At 37.7% G+C, this 22,663-nt stretch overlaps 4 protein-coding genes across 4 annotated transcripts; 2 read left to right on the forward strand and 2 right to left on the reverse strand.

The window, feature by feature from the left end:
* Positions 1-300: 300 nt before the first annotated feature.
* Positions 301-1,167, reverse strand: LOC107612238 (uncharacterized). Its single transcript, XM_016314039.3, has 2 exons — positions 852-1,167; positions 301-749 (listed from the first exon to the last, which is right to left on the reverse strand). Exons 1-2 carry the CDS (start codon positions 1,165-1,167, stop codon positions 301-303), a joined length of 765 nt encoding a protein of 254 aa, XP_016169525.1.
* Positions 1,168-2,969: 1,802 nt separating this feature from the next.
* On the forward strand, positions 2,970-3,647 carry LOC148547206 (uncharacterized). The gene is made up of 2 exons (XM_088495331.1): positions 2,970-3,123; positions 3,226-3,647. The coding sequence occupies exons 1-2, from the start codon at positions 2,970-2,972 to the stop codon at positions 3,645-3,647; spliced, it is 576 nt and encodes a 191-aa protein (XP_088351457.1).
* A 3,467-nt stretch (positions 3,648-7,114) lies between these two features.
* Positions 7,115-7,819, reverse strand: LOC148547207 (uncharacterized). The gene is made up of 2 exons (XM_088495332.1): positions 7,666-7,819; positions 7,115-7,563 (listed from the first exon to the last, which is right to left on the reverse strand). Exons 1-2 carry the CDS (start codon positions 7,817-7,819, stop codon positions 7,115-7,117), a joined length of 603 nt encoding a protein of 200 aa, XP_088351458.1.
* A 1,801-nt stretch (positions 7,820-9,620) lies between these two features.
* On the forward strand, positions 9,621-10,487 carry LOC107612125 (uncharacterized). Its single transcript, XM_016313949.3, has 2 exons — positions 9,621-9,936; positions 10,039-10,487. Exons 1-2 carry the CDS (start codon positions 9,621-9,623, stop codon positions 10,485-10,487), a joined length of 765 nt encoding a protein of 254 aa, XP_016169435.1.
* The last annotated feature ends 12,176 nt before the right edge of the window (positions 10,488-22,663 follow it).

Raw genomic sequence — 22,663 nt, forward strand, 5'->3', positions numbered from 1 at the left:
GAGTCGGAGACACAATCTTAAGCAATGACAATAAAAACCATTAAATAAGAACCGAAAGGAAATAAACTAATGGAACAATGAACCTCGTCGACGTCATGTAAAGTAAGTTTAACGGAATAAATACAGCCTAAAGGAGAAAAACAACGTTCTCCGCAATAGAATCCATGTTGAAACTGAGGTACATATAATAACTTGGAATTTTGAGCTTCGTCATTCTCGTGAATACTAAAAGACAAAAGTAGTGAAAAGCACACAAAAGGGACATCACAAACCAGGCACAACGAAAGCCATCCTTCCTGCCTACATGAACATCTGGTTGTAGAGGCTCAACCTTTGCTTCAGCTCAGCGTTCTCTTTCTCCAGCATCATTACATGCTCTGTGGCTGATAACCTTGCTATGCGGTGTGCCTCCGCAAGGGCCTCCTTGTATCGAAGAACAACTTGAAAATTGAAGTAAAAAATTTTTACCTCCGCCTCCTCAAGGAGTCTCTCCAAAGTGATGAAGGCGGCATCCTGCCTTGCCAGTCCCTCGTCAAGCGACAACTGCCCCGAAACGAAAAAGTGTATCCCCTTCGCGGTGCTTTGCAAAGAAACCCCAAACCCATGATACTTCTTTCCTTCGCTGTGGAAGACATCACGCATGAAAAACACTGGCGGTCCAACTTCAAGTCGAGCACAAACCCGTAACAAAAGTTGCTCCATGTCTTCCATTATGACGAACGCCTTGGGGTCAAACTCCGGCACCATATCTAGGAACAGTTTTGCACAACACATAGCATCCAGGTCAAGACCGAGGGTTACCATACACAAAATAAATAAATAAAGAAACCATTAACACAAGCTACACGCACCTGGCTTCTGAGGCAGCAAGTCCATCCCGGCGGTCACAGATCCGCTGCTGTCGTCTCCGGTAACGCTGCCAGAGTCTCCGACGGACATAGCTCCAAAGCTTAGCGCCAAATCTTGAGGCTCCGGGACAGTATCTTCACCAACTGGGTGTTGTCTTGGCAAACTCAGCCACTCCTCCACCTCGCGCCTTACCATGAAGCCTTTTAACTGACTCCCCTTGAAGCCATAAACTTGTTGATTGCATTCTTCCCAAGAGGTGTAAATGCCAGGCTTTCGTCCTCTCCGAACGACGTAGTAACGAAACCGACCAGAATCCATCTACGCAGCACCTTAAATGGGTTTCTTTTCAGACAGAACCAAAGTGAAACGAAATGACTTATAAAGGAAGCTTACTGAAGTTCACAACATACTGAACCGTCAAACTACCACCGGTCCAACCATTCATTATCATACTACCTGCATTCATTTTCCTTCAATGTATTTAATTTGTTGGCACTTAAACTTCTTTGATTATAGTGGGTTACAACATTTAATAACTCATGCCGTCCAATCATTCGTGTCCACGTGTCTTAATCGATGTCACCTGTAAAATATTAGCAATAATGTCGGTGTCTTTTACTAAAAACTATTACGTGATAATACATAACTACAATAAAGATATGGCTTTTTATTATGTTACATGTATACAATTTAAAATAAAAATATCTTTTTCGTGAATCATGTCAAAAAAAAAAGTTTTTGATAACAAATTCATTTATTAATAACGATATTTTAAATTTTAATTATTAAAAATAGAAAAAAATTACATAAAATCAAAATATGAAGATAATTACTTAAATTATACTAGTTAAGTAGTTGATAATTAACTGAAAATTAAATTTTCTCATTCGTAATGAATAACTTTAATACTTACTTGCTTTCTAAATACCACTTGACGTAAAAAACCATATAATCTACACATCGATATACTCTGTTAGTAATTACTTCTACATTGGTATTTGTGACAGTAATTAAACAATTCATTTATGCCAAATGGAGTCTCTTTCGTTATTTCTTATTATTTCTTAACTACGTTGGTTCTACTAAAATGAACACAGTTACCATTTTTGTACAATAATATATGTAGATTCATGTTTTTAAAAATAAGTTAATGTTTAACAATATAAACGTTAAAAACATCATATATAAAAATAATACCCAACCTATAATTCAAGATGTTACTGAATTCTCAAATTATTTAATATACAAAAACAATGTTAGATTATTTTCTAAGTCTTAAAAATTAAATTTATTTATTCATGTTAATCAATTTAATTAATTATAACTTAATCTTAACACTAACAAAATTATTTAACGTTGATTTAGGTTAAATCTGTATATTAATTATTATTTAAATTTCGGAATATAAGTGTTGTGACCACGATCTTTGGGATTGGTCTATTATTTGATGAGAGTGTCAGTTCTTACAAGTGGATGTTAGAAAATCTGCTTGAGGTGATGTGCAAGAAGAAATCGTCTGTGGTTGTGTAAATGAAAGCAATTTGGGTCATGCCTTGGGCCTATGGTTGTTTTTTTCTTATGAACATTGATGATTGAAGTTCTTTGTGAACTTTTAATATTAAATTATGGATAATTTATGATGTGAAATTGTGAAATTTTGAATTTTATTAAGGTAGAAATCATTGAATTTATGTATTCAAAGTTATATAAAGATTTTTTAATTATTTTATTTAATATTTAATTAAACCGGTTGAAATCCGGTTAAACTCCAGGCGAACCAATAAACCATTGAACCAGTGATCTCACTGGTTTATTAACCGGTCCGGTTCTCACAACCGTAATGTAAACTATAAATTGCAAAATGTAACTTGCAAAACCTACTAACTCTAAAACATAACTCCTAAATCGTACACCGTCAAAGTTTAACCATGTTTGTCCAACTCTCTTCCATAAACCATTTCTCATCAAACCTAAACTCCAACCGTATCTCTACTTAGTTTACTAATTTATAGCTTTTGAAAAGTAAGTAACTTGAGTGCATGCGAAGGTAGAATAATTCGATCTTAGTAATCAAGATAATGTAGCTGCACAAATAACATCTTTGCGAAAAACGTATTGGCATGATGATTCCACTTGGTGAAGACACTGTACCGGAGGCTCAAGATTTGGCGTTAAGCTTCGGAGATCTGACCATCGGAGAGCATGGCAGAGTTACGGGAGACGGGAGCAGCGGATCTGTTCCCGCCGGATCGGACTTTCTGCCTCATGAGCCAGGTGCATATATGTTGTGTTTTTGGTTTGTTTATTTATTTATTTTGTGTAAGGTAACCATCGGTCTTGACGTCGACGTTATGTGTTTTGCAAATCTGGTCGTAGATATGGTTCCGAAGTTTGACCCGAAGGCGTTCGTCAAAATGGAAGACATGGAGGAACTGCTGTTACGGGTATGTGCTCGGCTTCAAGTTGGTCCTCCAGTCTTTTTCTTGCGTGATGCCTTCCGCAGCAAAGGAAAGAAGTATCACGGGTTTGGGGTTCACCTGCAAAGCACCGCGAAGGGGATCAACTTCTTCGTTTCTGGGAGGTTGTCCACTGACGAGCGACTGGCAAGGCAGGATGCCACCTTCATCACTTTAGAGAGGCTCCTGGAGGAGTCGGATGTGAATATATTTGACTTCAACTTCCAAGTAGTTCTGCGATACAAGGAGGAGGTTGCTGACGCACACCACGTGGCAAGGTTGTCAGTGATAGAACATGTAACGAAGCAAAGGTTGAGACTGTACAACCAGATGTTCATGTAAGCAGGTAGGCTGGCTTTTGTTGTGTCCAATTAGTAACCAGATGTTCGTGGCGAATATTATAAATGTTTGAACGCAGCATGTTGGGTTAAATTTGTCCTTCATCACATATTCACTTTTTGTCTATTATAACCTAATAACTTATATCTAACTGCAACAACTCCAAGCATACATGAATTTAGCGAATGGTAAACTAAATCCAATTCAACAATATGACCGCGTTCTGTCTCATCAGTTTCTAGCTCAGTCATATCCGTCACTTCCATGAGCTACAGTCCGGGACGACACTGATGGACGGAGCAGTTGCTGCCAGTGACGGTAGAGGCGTGCAACGGAGACTGGGCCATCAGTTCTGAACGGCACCAACGCAGGTTCCAGGTCAACTGGAGGCGTGGGGATCGTATGTTCGGCAGCCTAGGAGGATGGCTTTTTGGGGGTACGATGACCATTCGTTTAAGAAAGGGAAAGGAATGAAAATTAGGCTTAGGGATTACATGGTTTTATAACTGACTGTAACCTAATTGGTTTCAACTTTTAAAATAGAAAGATTTCAAATTTAATAAATTACCTATGAAATAAGTTTAATTTCAATTAAACCCCATTGTATACATTGTACAATAAGACTATTGCCTCCTGGTACTTTCCCATAAAAAATATCTATACACAAAAAACAAAAATAATTCATAAATAAAGTCGGTGTCCCTCATTGTCCTTCATAAAAGAGTGGACACAAAAGTATAAAAAATTGTCTCGGTTTCAATATGTTCAGTGTCCATGTCTTTGCTTCCAAACACTTTTTAAATACGTGTATTCCATCTCTCTGTGTGCTGTTTCCGAAAACAAACGCTATCTAGCAGAACAGGCTATACCTCACAAACCTCTTTTCATGTAGGAACATAACATAAATTATTAAATAAAGATATAACTACTTAATATCATTAATTCTTATAGTTACTAATAAATTCCTCATGAAAAACTTATTTACTTTTTTCAACAAAAAATTAAATTATTTAATTATTTATTGTTTCGATAATTAATGTAATTTATTTATTCAATATAAATATAATTAATTATTATAATTATCAATAAGTAAATTTAAATTTAATTTAATTAATTTTTTTTTCTTTATGAACATATTTTTTTATAATACTGAATATAAGCCATTAATATAAATTTTTTATTAATTAGAGATATACCTTTTTAAAATAATTATTTGTTATAATTATTAATAAGTTAAACATGAATAAATTTTTCACTTTCTTCAATAGATAATTAAATTAATTAATCCTGTCTATCGTTTAAAATAATAAAATAAATTATTAATTAAGTATACACATAATTAGTGTTTATAATTATTAATAAAATACTTGAAACTTAATTATTTCACATAAGAATTTTAATCCCATTATTTTTTCTTACTAAGGTCCATTGGTTCTGTTGGGGTAATGTAACCTCCATATATTTCCCCAAGCCAATTATAATATTCATGGGATTTTTGTCACTTCCCACAACCCACCAAAAATCCACCTTCCAAGGCCCAGCGGACCAATAACACAACTCCACCAGCTTATTATTTAATGGGCCAGCTCATTCAATAAAAATTATTATTAATTACACCAACTATATTAACGTTAACTACATTGATTATCATCAGTAAATCCTTGGCACAGCCTCTGCCAACTGCGGGACCCACCATCACCTTTCTTGGCATCATCAACAACCACTTCCAGAATGCCAGTCCTTCTCTCTAGACACGCGTTTCAACCAGAGACACCCCACATTTCATCAGCAGCTGCGGAAGAATATTCACTTCAGCACAGTAGAATTTTCCATATAGTTAACGTTAATATAGCTGGTGTAATTAATAATAATTTTTATTGAATGAGCTGGCCCATTAAATAATAAGCTGGTGGAGTTGTGTTATTGGTCCGCTGGGCCTTGGAGGGTGGATTTTTGGTGGGTTGTGGGAAGTGACAAAAACCCCATGGATATTATAATTGGCTTGGGGAAATATATGGAGGTTACATTACCCCAACAGAACCAATGGACCTTAGTAAGAAAAAATAATGGGATTGAAATTCTTATGTGAAATAATTAAGTTTCAAGTATTTTATTAATAATTATAAACACTAATTATGTGTATACTTAATTAATAATTTATTTTATTATTTTAAACGATAGACAGGATTAATTAATTTAATTATCTATTGAAGAAAGTGAAAAATTTATTCATGTTTAACTTATTAATAATTATAACAAATAATTATTTTAAAAAGGTATATCACTAATTAATAAAAAATTTATATTAATGGCTTATATTCAGTATTATAAAAAAAATATGTTCATAAAGAAAAAAAAATTAATTAAATTAAATTTAAAGTTACTTATTGATAATTATAATAATTAATTATATTTATATTGAATAAATAAATTACATTAATTATCGAAACAATAAATAATTAAATAATTTAATTTTTTGTTGAAAAAAGTAAATAAGTTTTTCATGAGGAATTTATTAGTAACTATAAGAATTAATGATATTAAGTAGTTATATCTTTATTTAATAATTTATGTTATGTTCCTGCATGAAAAGAGGTTTGTGAGGTATAGCCTGTTCTGCTAGGTAGCGTTTGTTTTCGGAAACAGCACACAGAGAGATGGAATGCACGTATTTAAAAAGTGTTTGGAAGCAAAGACATGGACACTGAACATATTGAAATCGAGACAATTTTTTATACTTTTGTGTCCACTCTTTTATGAAGGACAATGAGGGACACCGACTTTATTTATGAATTATTTTTGTTTTTTGTGTATAGATATTTTTTATGGGAAAGTACCAGGAGGCAATAGTCTTATTGTACAATGTATATAATGGGGTTTAATTGAAATTAAACTTATTTCATAGGTAATTTATTAAATTTGAAATCTTTCTATTTTAAAAGTTGAAACCAATTAGGTTACAGTCAGTTATAAAACCATGTAATCCCTAAGCCTAATTTTCATTCCTTTCCCTTTCTTAAACGAATGGTCATCGTACCCCCAAAAAGCCATCCTCCTAGGCTGCCGAACATACGATCCCCACGCCTCCAGTTGACCTGGAACCTGCGTTGGTGCCGTTCAGAACTGATGGCCCAGTCTCCGTTGCACGCCTCTACCGTCACTGGCAGCAACTGCTCCGTCCATCAGTGTCGTCCCGGACTGTAGCTCATGGAAGTGACGGATATGACTGAGCTAGAAACTGATGAGACAGAACGCGGTCATATTGTTGAATTGGATTTAGTTTACCATTCGCTAAATTCATGTATGCTTGGAGTTGTTGCAGTTAGATATAAGTTATTAGGTTATAATAGACAAAAAGTGAATATGTGATGAAGGACAAATTTAACCCAACATGCTGCGTTCAAACATTTATAATATTCGCCATGAACATCTGGTTACTAATTGGACACAACAAAAGCCAGCCTACCTGCTTACATGAACATCTGGTTGTACAGTCTCAACATTTGCTTCAGCTCAGCGTTCTCTTTCTCCAGCATCGTTACATGTTCTATCACTGACAACCTTGCCACGTGGTGTGCGTCAGCAACCTCCTCCTTGTATCGCAGAACTACTTGGAAGTTGAAGTCAAATATATTCACATCCGACTCCTCCAGGAGCCTCTCCAAAGTGATGAAGGTGGCATCCTGCCTTGCCAGTCGCTCGTCAGTGGACAACCTCCCAGAAACGAAGAAGTTGATCCCATTCGCGGTGCTTTGCAGGTGAACCCCAAACCCGTGATACTTCTTTCCTTCGCTGCGGAAGGCATCACGCAAGAAAAAGACTGGAGGACCAACTTGAAGCCGAGCACATACCCGTAACAGCAGTTCCTCCATGTCTTCCATTATGACGAACGCCTTTGGGTCAAACTTCGGAACCATATCTACGACCAGATTTGCAAAACACATAACGTCGACGTCAAGACCGATGGTTACCTTACACAAAATAAATAAATAAACAAACCAGAAACACAACATATACGCACCTGGCTCATGAGGCAGAAAGTCCGATCCGGCGGGAACAAATCCGCTGCTCCCGTCTCCCGTAACTCTGCCATGCTCTCCGATGGTCAGATCTCCGAAGCTTAACGCCAAATCTTGAGCCTCCGGTACAGTGTCTTCACCAAGTGGAATCATCATGCCAATACGTTTTTCGCAAATATGTTATTTGTGCAGCTACGTTATCTTGATTACTAAGATCGAATTATTCTACCTTCGCATGCACTCAAGTTATTTACTTTTCAAAAGCTATAAATTAGTAAACTAAGTAGAGATACGGTTGGAGTTTAGGTTTGATGAGAAATGGTTTATGGAAGAGAGTTGGACAAACATGGTTAAACTTTGACGGTGTACGATTTAGGAGTTATGTTTTAGAGTTAGTAGGTTTTGCAAGTTACATTTTGCAATTTATAGTTTACATTACGGTTGTGAGAACCGGATCGATCAATAAACCAGTGAGATCACTGGTTCAATGGTTTATTGGTTCGCCTGGAGTTTAACCGGATTTCAACCGGTTTAATTAAATATTAAATAAAATAATTAAAAAATCTGTATATAACTTTGAATACATAAATTCAATGATTTCTACCTTAATAAAATTCAAAATTTCACAATTTCACATCATAAATTATCCATAATTTAATATTAAAAGTTCACAAAGAACTTCAATCATCAATGTTCATAAGAAAAAAACAACCATAGGCCCAAGGCATGACCCAAATTGCTTTCATTTACACAACCACAGACGGTTTCTTCTTGCACATCACCTCAAGCAGATTTTCTAACATCCACTTGTAAGAACTGACACTCTCATCAAATAATAGACCAATCCCAAAGATCGTGGTCACAACACTTATATTCCGAAATTTAAATAATAATTAATATACAGATTTAACCTAAATCAACGTTAAATAATTTTGTTAGTGTTAAGATTAAGTTATAATTAATTAAATTGATTTACATGAATAAATAAATTTAATTTTTAAGACTTAGAAAATAATCTAACATTGTTTTTGTATATTAAATAATTTGAGAATTCAGTAACATCTTGAATTATAGGTTGGGTATTATTTTTATATATGATGTTTTTAACGTTTATATTGTTAAACATTAACTTATTTTTAAAAACATGAATCTACATATATTATTGTACAAAAATGGTAACTGTGTTCATTTTAGTAGAACCAACGTAGTTAAGAAATAATAAGAAATAACGAAAGAGACTCCATTTGGCATAAATGAATTGTTTAATTACTGTCACAAATACCAATGTAGAAGTAATTACTAACAGAGTATATCGATGTGTAGATTATATAGTTTTTTACGTCAAGTGGTATTTAGAAAGCAAGTAAGTATTAAAGTTATTCATTACGAATGAGAAAATTTAATTTTCAGTTAATTATCAACTACTTAACTAGTATAATTTAAGTAATTATCTTCATATTTTGATTTTATGTAATTTTTTTCTATTTTTAATAATTAAAATTTAAAATATCGTTATTAATAAATGAATTTGTTATCAAAAACTTTTTTTTTGACATGATTCACGAAAAAGATATTTTTATTTTAAATTGTATACAGGTAACATAATAAAAAGCCATATCTTTATTGTAGTTATGTATTATCACGTAATAGTTTTTAGTAAAAGACACCGACATTATTGCTAATATTTTACAGGTGACATCGATTAAGACACGTGGACACGAATGATTGGACGGCATGAGTTATTAAATGTTGTAACCCACTATAATCGAAGAAGTTTAAGTGCCAACAAATTAAATACATTGAAGGAAAATGAATGCAGGTAGTATGATAATGAATGGTTGGACCGGTGGTAGTTTGACGGTTCAGTATGCTGTGAACTTCAGTAAGCTTCCTTTATAAGTCATTTCGTTTCACTTTGGTTCTGTCTGAAAAGAAACCCATTTAAGGTGCTGCGTAGATGGATTCTGGTCGGTTCCGTTACTACGTCGTTCGGAGAGGACGAAAGCCAGGCATTTACACCTCTTGGGAAGAATGCAATCAACAAGTCTATGGCTTCAAGGGGAGTCAGTTAAAAGGCTTCATGGTAAGGCGCGAGGCGGAGGAGTGGCTGAGTTTGCCAAGACAACACCCAGTTGGTGAAGATACTGTCCCGGAGCCTCAAGATTTGGCGCTAAGCTTTGGAGCTATGTCCGTCGGAGACTCTGGCAGCGTTACCGGAGACGACAGCAGCGGATCTGTGACTGCCGGGACGGACTTGCTGCCTCAGAAGCCAGGTGCGTGTAGCTTGTGTTAATGGTTTCTTTATTTATTTATTTTGTGTATGGTAACCCTCGGTCTTGACCTGGATGCTATGTGTTGTGCAAAACTGTTCCTAGATATGGTGCCGGAGTTTGACCCCAAGGCGTTCGTCATAATGGAAGACATGGAGCAACTTTTGTTACGGGTTTGTGCTCGACTTGAAATTGGACCGCCAGTGTTTTTCATGCGTGATGTCTTCCGCAGCAAAGGAAAGAAGTATCATGGGTTTGGGGTTTCTTTGCAAAGCACCGCGAAGGGGATACACTTTTTCGTTTCGGGGTGGTTGTCGCTTGACGAGGGACTAGCAAGGCAGGATGCCGCCTTCATCACGTTGGAGAGACTCCTTGAGGAGGCGGAGGTGAAAATTTTTTACTTCAATTTTCAAGTTGTTCTTCGATACAAGGAGGCCCTTGTGGAGGCACACCGCATAGCAAGGTTGTCAGCCACAGAGCATGTAATGATGCTGGAGAAAGAAAACGCTGAGCTGAAGCAAAGGTTGAGCCTCTACAACCAGATGTTCATGTAGGCAGGAAGGATGGCTTTCGTTGTGTCTGGTTTGTGATGTCCCTTTTGTGTGCTTTTCACTACTTTTGTCTTTTAGTATTCACGAGAATGACGAAGCTCAAAATTCCAAGTTATTATATGTACCTCAGTTTCAACATGGATTCTGTTGCGGAGAACGTTGTTTTTCTCCTTTAGGCTGTATTTATTCCGTTAAACTTACTTTACATGACTTCGGCGAAGTTCATTGTTCCATTAGTTTATTTCCTTTCGGTTCTTATTTAACCATTTTTATTGTCATTGCTTAAGATTGTGTCTCCGACTCATTTTAGGGTTTAATTTTGTTCCCGGTTGAAGCAAAGTCTGATGTTAAAAGTTTAAATTTGAGTGGCACAAGGCTTTCCTAGTTATTAAGTGACAATCGTTACAGTGTACGGAGTTAATGTAGATTAAAAAATTAAACTTAATAACTAATAGGGTTTCGACGAGGATAAGTAACATGAATAACAAGTCATCATTGCTGGCCTTATTCTGCTTCAGGAAGACGGGTGGCATCACCTCAGATTGAAAGGTTATCTTTGGGGTTTAAGCGATAAGTTATGAAGACGTGATGGAATCCCCATTTCGTTAATAACGTGCATCTCTGGGAGGAGGCGTGGTGAAGGGGATGAGGGTCACATAGCCATCTTTTCAGAAATCAGAAGTGGGTCAATCCTAAAGACCCTACACTGCTCACGGTCACATCCAACGACTCAATTGGTTGATGTATTTCTTTTAGGCGGAGTTATCGCGGATTCTAATGATAACCCTCATTGAAAATAACAAAACGAAGCTTCCGCGGAAGGTTTGTGACGATGTTGGTCATTTCGGTTTGAATTGGAATTGAGTTTTCCATTGCAACAGAACTAGATAGTAGAAAATAGTCGGTGAAAAGATATTTTGATAACTATTTGTCGCACGTTTTGAACCACCAAATGGGCAACTACGTTTTGAATGTAACCGCTTTATAAAATTTGCTTTTCGCGTTTAAGTGATTCTTTGCCTACATAATTTGTATTTGGACATTTTGTCTGAATTTAAATTTGAAAAAGTGAATACTGTTTCTGTTATATTCATGTAAACAACTTTTAAATAAATAAGAAGTTATTCACTAAAACGGTATAATACCGAGTTATGCTATGAATATGTTATGTTTAATTAATATAGGTTTTATATCCTTTAAGTATTTGATATACAGTATTTTATAATCCATCCAGATATTTATAACTGTTGAATATTTTTTATTATTATCGTAATAAAACATTATTCATATTTCTAACACTTAAACAAGTTTTGGAAATTCAAAATTTGTTAGGCAAATTTTTATATGTTCATAAATACTATTTCCCTAACAGATAAAGAATTAACACTCACCCTAGTTCATCCTAACGCATCCTATTATCATCATTACCCTAACTCCTTAGACCATGCCGGTCAAATCGAACGAAACCATCGATTAGACATGGAGGTAAGGTGTAGTAGGTTTCTATCTCCCCAAACGTCTAGTCACAATTTTTGTGGTCTCGATAAGCTAATTTCCTGTTACTTTTGATAATAAAAAAAAATGGCGTCATTCTTAAAGCCCATCTAGTCTTTGATATTTGATATGTGTTATTTTCCTAAGGGATTTAAGTTACGTTTGGATTCTGAGCATAAAAGAAGCAGGTTGGGATGTAACCGGGCATTGATGTTGGTTCTCTACATATTGGGCCTCCCTATACCCAATGGGTTCCACTATGACCCAACATGGTGTTACTAACCAAAATATAAACGCAAATTCCGTGCCTCGTTTTCGTTTGTAAAGTCCTTGTAACAAAGTCACAGGAAATGAAGTTCCTGACTTTGGATGAGCAGCAAATCAACTCCATGAAGGATAAGAGTACTCTACTCAACAAAGAGGGGGACGCCACGGACGTCGACGTCTCTCTAGCAAGGTATAAGTAAAGACTTTCAGATTTAACGTAAGTGTTTCAAGTTAGGGCCTCGTGCCCCTGTTACAGGATTGCCATTAATTTTTTTTTCCATACTTATCAGCGTGGTGGCTAAAGGGGCGGACGATGGGGGGAGATCACTAGAGGAGAAGATGTTGACAGTTTTGAACACGGTTCAGGAGGTAAATATTACATATTTCCTGAGGTTTTCTTTTTCCTCATTTAGACTTCAACATTGGGTTTTTGACGCCTCATATATAACTACTGTTTGAACACAGCATGTTTTGGAGGACAGGGAGGTGACGAAGACTATTCTGAAGACTCACAACGACCAGTTACGGACCATGACCGACCTACTGGCAGATCATGGTAAGGCCATTCAGTCATTGATATCCCTTGTTAATACGAGGGGGTATGACCAAGTTGGGGAGGAAAACTCCAAAGCACCACTCGCTGCCTCTTTGAGGACTGGTAAAAGAAATCCAGGTAAAGTCAATAAAAAACTAAAAGATCCACCGGAAAAGCAATCCTCCAGGGGCCGAAAGTTGCATACTCAAAGGACGCGTTCGAACGAGAAGTTGGCTTCCTCAACCGAAAGGAAGCTTCGACGCTGTACCGTTAAGCGTCAGGAAGCACCCAGTGAAGCAGCAACAGGAAAAACGAAGGCCATGTCAATGAAGGTAACATGATATTTTTTAACCAATGGGGTACATAATATACGTCTACAATTTTTTAAGTCTCCTCATGTATTGCTTTGTCGTTGTTGCTTTACTCTGCAGAGGAAGCTTACCTTTGAGAATCTGAATTCCACATCCTCAGCTGGATCTGACATGAAGCAAACTGAGCCGGGGACTCCTTTCACCTACCACACTCACCACGGTCACCATGGCGCTGAAGACATGCCTCGGGTAAGACTCTCCTCCACGATATGCATGGTTAAAACACAAATCACCTATTGTGGTGCACTGATTTGTTTTTCTGATCGAGCTGTATTTTCTTTTACTAGTGCCTCAACCTATCCTTTCGCCCACCAGAAGGAATGCACTTCGTTGGGAAGGAACTCGCCGTTGCAGCATACATATTCTCGCCGGACCTGGACAAGAGGTGCGCATGGGGATTAGGCCTAGTAAATAATGTGGAAATATTGTCCTCTTGGCGCTATTCTTTAGTTAACATTCCACACTGTTTGAATGCAGAGAGGTCCTTGTACATGACGATAACTCCCGTGGAGACCGGGATGCACTGCTGACACTCCGGCCGGGTCAAATGATCGTCGACGATGTAAGTATGAATGCCCTTGTGTCAAAATCCTAAGCCGAGGACCAAACTAACTGGACCTTCGATAACGATTTAGTTATATATGCATTTCATGAATATGCAGGTTATAAACCTTGCTTGCACTATGTTAACGCATGAAAATAGGAAGGAGTCCTGGTTTCTTCCGACGACCTTTTCTGTACGTCTAACGACCTCACCTATATTTTCATTAATTCAACCTCTCGTCATTAGTGTATCCCGTGGTTTTTATTTTGTTGCTACTTCTCTTGCAGCAAGTTGCTCTTAGCCCGGTAAACCACAACATCGATACCTTCGAGTTTATCCGCAATAGGTTCATGGGATATGCAGATGGCTTGTGGATGGTGAGTTCTTGATCGCATTAAAGTTTTTTCTGTTGTCTGTTTTTCTTGCGACTCTAATCGTGAATTTATGTGAATGTTGGGCCATAGATATATGTACCCATGCACAGAGACAACCATTGGTTTCTAATGGTGGTAGACCTTGTCAACTGTAACTTGCTTTATCTCGACTCCACCAAGGATGGCGACCGCCGGGATGCAAGGGTCTCACAGATGAAGTTTGTGGTAAGAGTAACCGAACCTCAAGAGCTCACCGTAGCCATATGTTGCCTTTGCAAATTACTCCTAATCACTTTTGGAAATGCTGGTGTTTGGTTAATAACTTACATGACCTATTCATGGTCTCAGGCCTTCTTTCTGGAAAACATGCTAGAGGACAAGAGATTTTGGAAGAACGAAGAACATTTCAAACCACACCCATCAACTTTTGATGTTACAGAGCCCCCAATAGGCCAGCAAGCTGAAGGATCGTAAGCATCACCATATATGTTGCCCGTTACTCTGCATTTGCATTAAGGGATGCATGTGCATTAACTATTCCCTAGTTTGGCAGTACACCCATTGCTGATTAATTTATGCTTGTTAATAACGCGCAGGAATGACTGCGGGGTTTAGGTTTGCCAATGGATGATGTTGAATTGGGTGTGGGGAAACGTTGACTTGGAGGTATCTTATATAAGGACTCACTTTCGTAATCATAATTTAATTGAGTCCCAACCCATTCCACATCCTTATTTAATTGAAATTGTTCCGTAGGATGTCAACGATCACACAAGAATGAGGCTTGCACTAGACTTGGTGATGGGACCTTATAATCCCATTGCTCATGACGTTGGTCGCAGAGCAGTTCGTCACTGGGATATTCAGATGCAACGGTCCACTAAGAAGGAAAAAAAGGGCCGAAAGAAAATTGCTATGGCAGCAGATTCTTCTAGCCAGAGCATTACAATTTGACATGTCCTATTTATGCTAGTTGCATTTCTCTTCCTAAGGCTCATGATCTATGTCCATGGAACTTTAAGTATTTTGACAGCATATTAGGGAACCTAATATGAAACTAGTTTATGATATTAGGTACCATAATATGCTTATTTTGTAAAAACAGTGTGAGGAATATATTTTGATAAAGCCTTAAGAATGTTTTGGTTGAAACAACCTAGAACTATTGGAATGTACAGTTCTGCATAAAGGTTCCTCTTGTGACGGAAAGGAGAACATCTATCGTACTTATAGAAAAAATAAGTATGATATACTTACCTTACGTGTTTATTGCTGATAATTGAAGGCAATTCTATTTTTAAAATTAAAAAAGAAATAAATTAAAAGATAACGTTATAATATAAATACGTGAATGAGACATACAGTCATACATCACCTCAAACCGCAACATTTTCAATTTAATTGGAGTTGATGCATTTAGTGTAACACCCTACCACACAAAGCTTTACGCTTAAGTCGTAAAACAGAGGTGATGTGGTATTATGACCTCTAAAATAAAATGAGTACATATAATAGCAGAAGAGTTATAATATGCTAGGAGCCTTGAAGAATATGGGAAATAAAAATAGCGAGATAAAAGCGCAACGCTCAAGGAACGAGTTAACTTGCATGCTAAGAAAACCGTAACTGTCAAACATAAGATAACAGAAGTAGGAATAGAGTGCCAAAGATACAAAATAACAAGCTCCTAACTCAGCCTGCGAAGTCAAGACTGGCCGGAAAATATTTACACATATATACATACATATCCAAAACCCAAAAGTACATACACACAATCCTGCCTCTCCATAAACCTCTAAGAGGATCAAAAAGGACAAGTTATGCGGAGAGAAAGCTAAGTACATATATATACATCAATGTACAGCAAAACTATACAACAACACTATCCAGTAATCCCTCCGCTTTAAGAGTCCAGACGACTAACGAGATGGCTCCCGACCTGCATCTGAAAATCAACAACATAGTATGGAATGAGAACCGGAGGTTCTCAGTATGGTAAAGGTGCCACACACATAATATATAAGGTCATGGGAATGCCAGAGGCAATCCTAGAACGCCGACACTCAGATTGTAGAGCTTAAAGTATTAAACAGAAGCCATAAAAGGTGGTTTCCTAAAATATTTAATCCTAACTTAACTTAACCTTAAATCTAAGTCTTATACTGCCATTCCTCCATACCTCCAATTCCATCATGCATTTTCACAGACAAATAAACAGATAAAGGCAAACACAAGAAGGTTACAACTACTGCAGGTAACAAGTACACATTTAGCATAGCAAATACAGATAGGCACACCCAATTAGAGCACAAGCAAGTAATTCAAGTAATATGCATATGATGCATGCCTGTCCTATGGCTGATGAGGCTCATCTGTCGGTTATCCAGCCAACCCGACAAGTCTGAATTGTCCTTAGACTGTCTCCCGACGTGCATCCCCAAGAGTCTATGCATAGATTTTTCTCAAATAATCAATATTGCTCAATGGGGGTAACATTCCCGGGAATTTATATAGTGCCCGGTCACACTTACGTCGTAGGGTCAACAGAGTATCGAGTTTTCAACCTGGTACACGTGGTGGCAAGCCACGGCACTTAATCCAGGGAATCTCGTATCTCAGATTATTCAAATTCATAAGCCATATAAATAATTCAATTATAATTCATCAACATCCACATCATTCTCAATTGCATCTCATTCATCATCATACATTAAACATATTCAATCCTTATCCTTCATTATATCACCTCCCATTCCATCCATCAATAGTTTCAATTCAAAACATAATTCATTCTATTCTAAGAATCAAACTTCAAACTTAAAACATACTCACTTTCTTAATAACTCAAAATCAAACCATATAACCTTTAAATCTAAATCTCTTTTAAATAATCATCTAAATAAAATCTCTAATTTTTTATAAAATTTCGGCAGCATCTCCTCTAAAACTCGGACTTTGCCACCCTTTTCGGGTCCAAACCTGCTTTCTTTTCAATTCAACATACCCTTCCTCATCATCATAACAGTCACCACAATAAGTCTACCTCAGATAAACAATTATACTCATACAATATTCAAATCCAACAACCCAAAATTCAACTAAGAATCATAGTTCATAAATCCTAGGCTTTTAACACAAAATACCTCATTATCACAACAACCTCCACAATAGTTATACCTCAAATCAATAATTCACCAAATCATTAGTTAATCAACAAGCACCAAACTAACCATGTTCATCAACAATAACATTCAACCATAATTCTCTCCAAATTAACATAACAACATTCACCATCCAAAATTAAAAACTAATTATCCAATAAACTTCAACCAAATATATTCATCGACAAATTACTAAACATTAAACATACACCTGCATTCCAACTTATCCAATGGTCATCTAGCCTAAGTTTTCACAGAACATTATATATTAAATGCAAGAAACCTAAACCATACCTTAGCCAATTTTCACGTAACGACCAAAGCTATTTATTCAAAACCAAGACAGCCCCTCAAAACTTAACTAATCCACTTCCTCCAAGTTCCAGTATTCACAATTTCAAGCTCCAATTATTTATTCACAACCTAATACACATTCATAACACATATACATCCAATTTAATACTCAAAGCTCAAATTCAATGAAAATAAAATAGAATTATCGTATCCTCACCTTACCCAAGCTTCACATAAGCAAGAGTGAACGTTTCTCTCAAGCTAATTGGATCCTAAAATATCAAAAATCAAAGAAATTTAACAAACTCGAAAATTGGGGAAATGAAAGGCTGAAGTGAAATAGCAAGTTACCTATGAAATTGTTCCGGTAGAAATGTAGAGCTCAATGCGGTGAATGCGTGGCCGCAAACGGTGCGGCGATTGGAGCTCAAACGGGAAAGTTACGTGAAATGGAATTCACCGTAAACGAATCTCTCTTCTTCTCTTCCCTGGGAGGAGCGTCGTTGAGGGAAATGAAGAGAAACAAGAGCCCGTGGCTCTTTTTAATTGTTGGACTAATTGGGCCCACAGCCCGGTTTGGGCCCGGTTCAACCGGTTCGGCCCGTTTGGTCCAATCTTGGACCGATTTCTTCAAAATTGGTGTCAAAATTCTCGTTTCGATGAGCTCTATCCTAATTTGATATAATATTCGTGTTTCTAATATTCCTTATTAAAAATTAATTTATTGACTAATTATCTACTAATTTAACCGGGGTTTACATCCTACCCACCTAATAAAGAATTTTGCCCTCAAAATTCAAATCTAGTTACCTGAAAAGAGATGTGGATAGTCCTTTCGCATATCTGATTCGAGCTCCCAAGTATGTTCCTTGATACCAGCTCGACTCCAAGCTACTTTTACCAATGATACTTCCTTTCCGCGTAATTGTTTAATATTGGTATCATCAATTCTCACTGGAATTATTGGAAGTGTTAGATCTTCTCTTACTTGGATTGGTTCTGGTTCTAAAACATGACTTGCATCAGGAGTATACTTCCGAAGCTGTGATACATGAAATACATCGTGCAAATTCAAAAGATACGGCGGTAAGGCAATTCTATAAGCCACTGGCCCAATTCTCTTTAGGATCTCAAACGGTCCAATATAACGGGGATTTAGTTTCTTAGTCTTAATAGCTCTTCCCACTCCAGTGGTTGGTGTAACTTTCAAAAAGACATGTTCTCCTTCTTCGAATTCCAAAGGCTTTCGCCTCTGGTCAGCATAGCTCTTTTGGCGGCTTTGGGCTATAAGCATTCGACTACGAATCTTCTTTATCTGCTCAGTCGTTTCAGCTATCATCTCAGGCCCTAATAAACTCCTTTCTCCAGTTTCATACCAACACAGTGGAGATTGACATTTTCTGCCATACAGAGCTTCATATGGAGCCATTCCGATGCTCGCATGGTAGCTATTATTATAAGCAAATTCCACTAATGGCATATATCGATCCCAGCTCGCCGGATGGTCCAAAACACAAGCCCTTAGCATATCCTCCAAGGTCTGAATAGTTCTCTCTGACTGACCATCTGTCTGAGGGTGATATGCAGTACTCAAACTTAACTGAGTCCCGAATGCACGCTGAAAAGCTCCCCAGAACCTTGATGTGAAACGAGGATCCCTATCAGATATAATGGTAGAAGGCACGCCATGCAACCTGACAATCTCTTTAATATACATTCGAGCCAATTCCTCCATTGTGCAACTTATTCGGATAGGAAGAAAGTGAGCTGATTTTGTTAGTCGATCCACAACCACCCAAATAGCGTCACAACCAGATCGGGTTCTAGGCAAACCTATTACAAAATCCATTGCGATACTCTCCCATTTCCATTGTGGAATCTCCAAAGGCTGAAGGGTCCCTGATGGTCTCTAATGCTCAATCTTAACCTTCTGACACATTAAACATTTAGATACATACAATGCCACATCATTCTTCATACATGGCCACCAGAACATCGCTTTCAGATCTTGATACATTTTAGTGCTCCCTGGGTGAATTGAAAACCCGCTCTTATGAGCTTCCTTTAAGATTCTCTGTCGCATGTCTCCAATATCTGGCACAATAATCCAGTTCTTGAATCTCCATAAACCATCCTGACCTTCTGACACTCTCCACTGTTTCCCCTGTTCGACTGCTGGTAATACCTTATGTAACGCTTCACTGTCTCGATGAGCCCTCACAAGTTCTGATTTAAAATCACTTGAAATTTGCAACTGACTCAAACACAGGATTCCAGATTCTTCTCTAACTCCCAAATTCAAACCTTGGAATGCCTTCAGTAACTCTTCCTCCCGTAGCATCATCCAAGCTGCATATAAAGACTTCCGACTCAAAGCGTCCACCACAACGTTCGCTTTTCCTGGATGATAATTCAATTCAAAATCATAATCTTTCAGAAGTTCCATCCATCTCCTCTGACGCATATTCAATTCTTTCTGCTAAAAAAGATACTTCAAACTCTTATGGTCTGAGAAAACATGAAACTTAATACCATAGAGATAGTGCCTCCAAATCTTTAAAGCAAACACAACAGCAGCAAGTTCCAAATCATGTGTCGGATAGTTCATTTCATGCGGCCTTAATTGCCGTGAGGCGTATGCTACAACATTCTGGTGCTGCATCAGAACACACCCCAAACCTTTCACAGATGCATCACAATACACTTCAAACGGTTCACTTGGTTCAGGTAATACCAATACAGGTGCAGTAGTCAACCTGTGCTTCAATGCCTGGAAACTCTCTTCACATTCCGGAGTCCAGATAAAACGTGTATCCTTCCTAGTCAACTTAGTTAAAGGTAAGGCGAGTTGTGAAAATCCTTTAATGAATCTGCGATAATACCCCGCCAAACCTAGGAAACTCCTGATTTCTGTCACTGAAGTTGGTCGCTCCCAATTCATCACTGCTTCCACCTTAGCAGGATCCACAGCTATCCCCTGCTTACTCACCACGTGGCCGAGAAACTTCACTTCACTCTTCCAGAACTCACATTTAGATAACTTAGCATATAACTTCCTGTCTCTCAGAATTTGCAGCACAGTTCGCAAGTGATCAGCATGTTCCTCTTCAGACTTAGAATAAACGAGAATATCATCAATGAAGACAATAGCAAACTTGTCCAGATACGGACGGAAAATCCTGTTCATATAATCCATAAATACTGCCGGGGCATTAGTTAACCCAAAAGACATCACTGTATACTCATAATGACCATAACGCGTCCTGAAAGCAATTTTCGGAATATCCTCGTCTCTAACCCTTATCTGGTGATAACCAGATCGCAGATCAATCTTAGAAAACACGCCGGCACCTTGTAACTGATCCATTAGATCATCGATTCTAGGCAACGGATATTTATTTCATTTCATGCGGCCTTAATTGCCGTGAGGCGTATGCTACAACATTCTGGTGTTGCATCAGAACACACCCCAAACCTTTCAGAGATGCATCACAATACACTTCAAACGGTTCACTTGGTTCAGGTAATACCAATACAGGTGCAATAGTCAACCTGTGCTTAAATGCCTGGAAACTCTCTTCACATTCCGGAGTCCAGATAAAAGGTGTATCCTTCCTAGTCAACTTAGTTAAAGGTAAGGCGAGTTGTGAAAATCCTTTAATGAATCTGCGATAATACCCCGCCAAACCTAGGAAACTCCTGATTTCTGTCACTGAAGTTGGTCGCTCCCAATTCATCACTGCTTCCACCTTAGCAGGATCCACAGCTATCCCCTGCTTACTCACCACATGGCCGAGAAACTTCACTTCACTTTTCCAGAACTCACATTTAGATAACTTAGCATATAACTTCCTGTCTCTCAGAATTTGCAGCACAGTTCGCAAGTGATCAGCATGTTCCTCTTCAGACTTAGAATAAACGAGAATATCATCAATGAAGACAATAACAAACTTGTCCAGATACGGACGGAAAATCCTGTTCATATAATCCATAAATACTGCCGGGGCATTAGTTAACCCAAAAGACATCACTGTATACTCATAATGATCATAACGCGTCCTGAAAGCAGTTTTCGGAATATCCTCGTCTCTAACCCTTATCTGGTGATAACCAGATCGCAGATCAATCTTAGAAAACATGCCGGCACCTTGTAACTGATCCATTAGATCATCGATTCTAGGCAACAGATATTTATTCTTCACAGTGATCTTATTCAATTGCCGATAATCGACACACAACCGCATACTTCCGTCCTTCTTCTTTACCAGTAGCACTGGCGCTCCCCACGGAGAAACACTTGGTCGGATAAAATGCTTACTCAACAGATCTTCCAGCTGAGCTTTCAGTTCAGCCATTTCTAAAGGTGACATCCTATAAGGAGTAATTGAAATCGGACCGGCTCCAGGCACCAACTCAATTACGAATTCCACTTTCCGGTTAGGTGGAAATTCATTAATATCATCCGGAAACACATCTGGAAATTCACATACAACAGGAATCTGCTCTAAACTCTGATCATCACCTAATACTCCCGCAGTTAATAACATAATACCCTGACATTCAGTTCCAGAACAGTTTACTATCATAGAATTCAAATAGTAACTATTCACCACAACCGGTGCTTCTGACCCTTCTGGCATAAACTGTACTGACTTCTTAGAACAATCAAGCAAAACATGATTCTTGGATAACCAATCCAATCCCAAAATGAGATCAAGACCAGTCATAGGCAAACAAATCAAATCATGCACAAATTCACGCTGTTGCACTCGAAAAGGAACTTGTGGACATTCTATCCTAGTCGCCATAGCTTCATGAGTAGCATTATATACTTTCAAATCATAACCTAAAACCACCATTCTCAATCCTAATTCATGGGCCTTTTCAAATGCAATAAATGAATGAGACGCTCCTGAATCAAATAAAGCATTTAAGATTTTACCAGCCATTTCACAATTACCTCTAATCAGTGTCTCAGATCCCTCAGCACCAATGGTAGAAGTGGTGTATACTCTCCCCGGCTGCTGCACCTTACCAGTCTCATACTTCTTCTTCTCAGGGCAATTACTGGCTATATGCCCGGGCTGTCCACAGGAATAGCACACTCCAAGTCCTAGTCTGCACGGAACTCCAGGATGA

The sequence above is a fragment of the Arachis ipaensis genome, chromosome B8 (genome assembly GCF_059453495.1).
Source record: "Arachis ipaensis isolate K30076 ecotype BB chromosome B8, ASM5945349v1, whole genome shotgun sequence".
In the NCBI taxonomy this organism is placed as follows: Eukaryota; Viridiplantae; Streptophyta; class Magnoliopsida; order Fabales; family Fabaceae; genus Arachis; species Arachis ipaensis.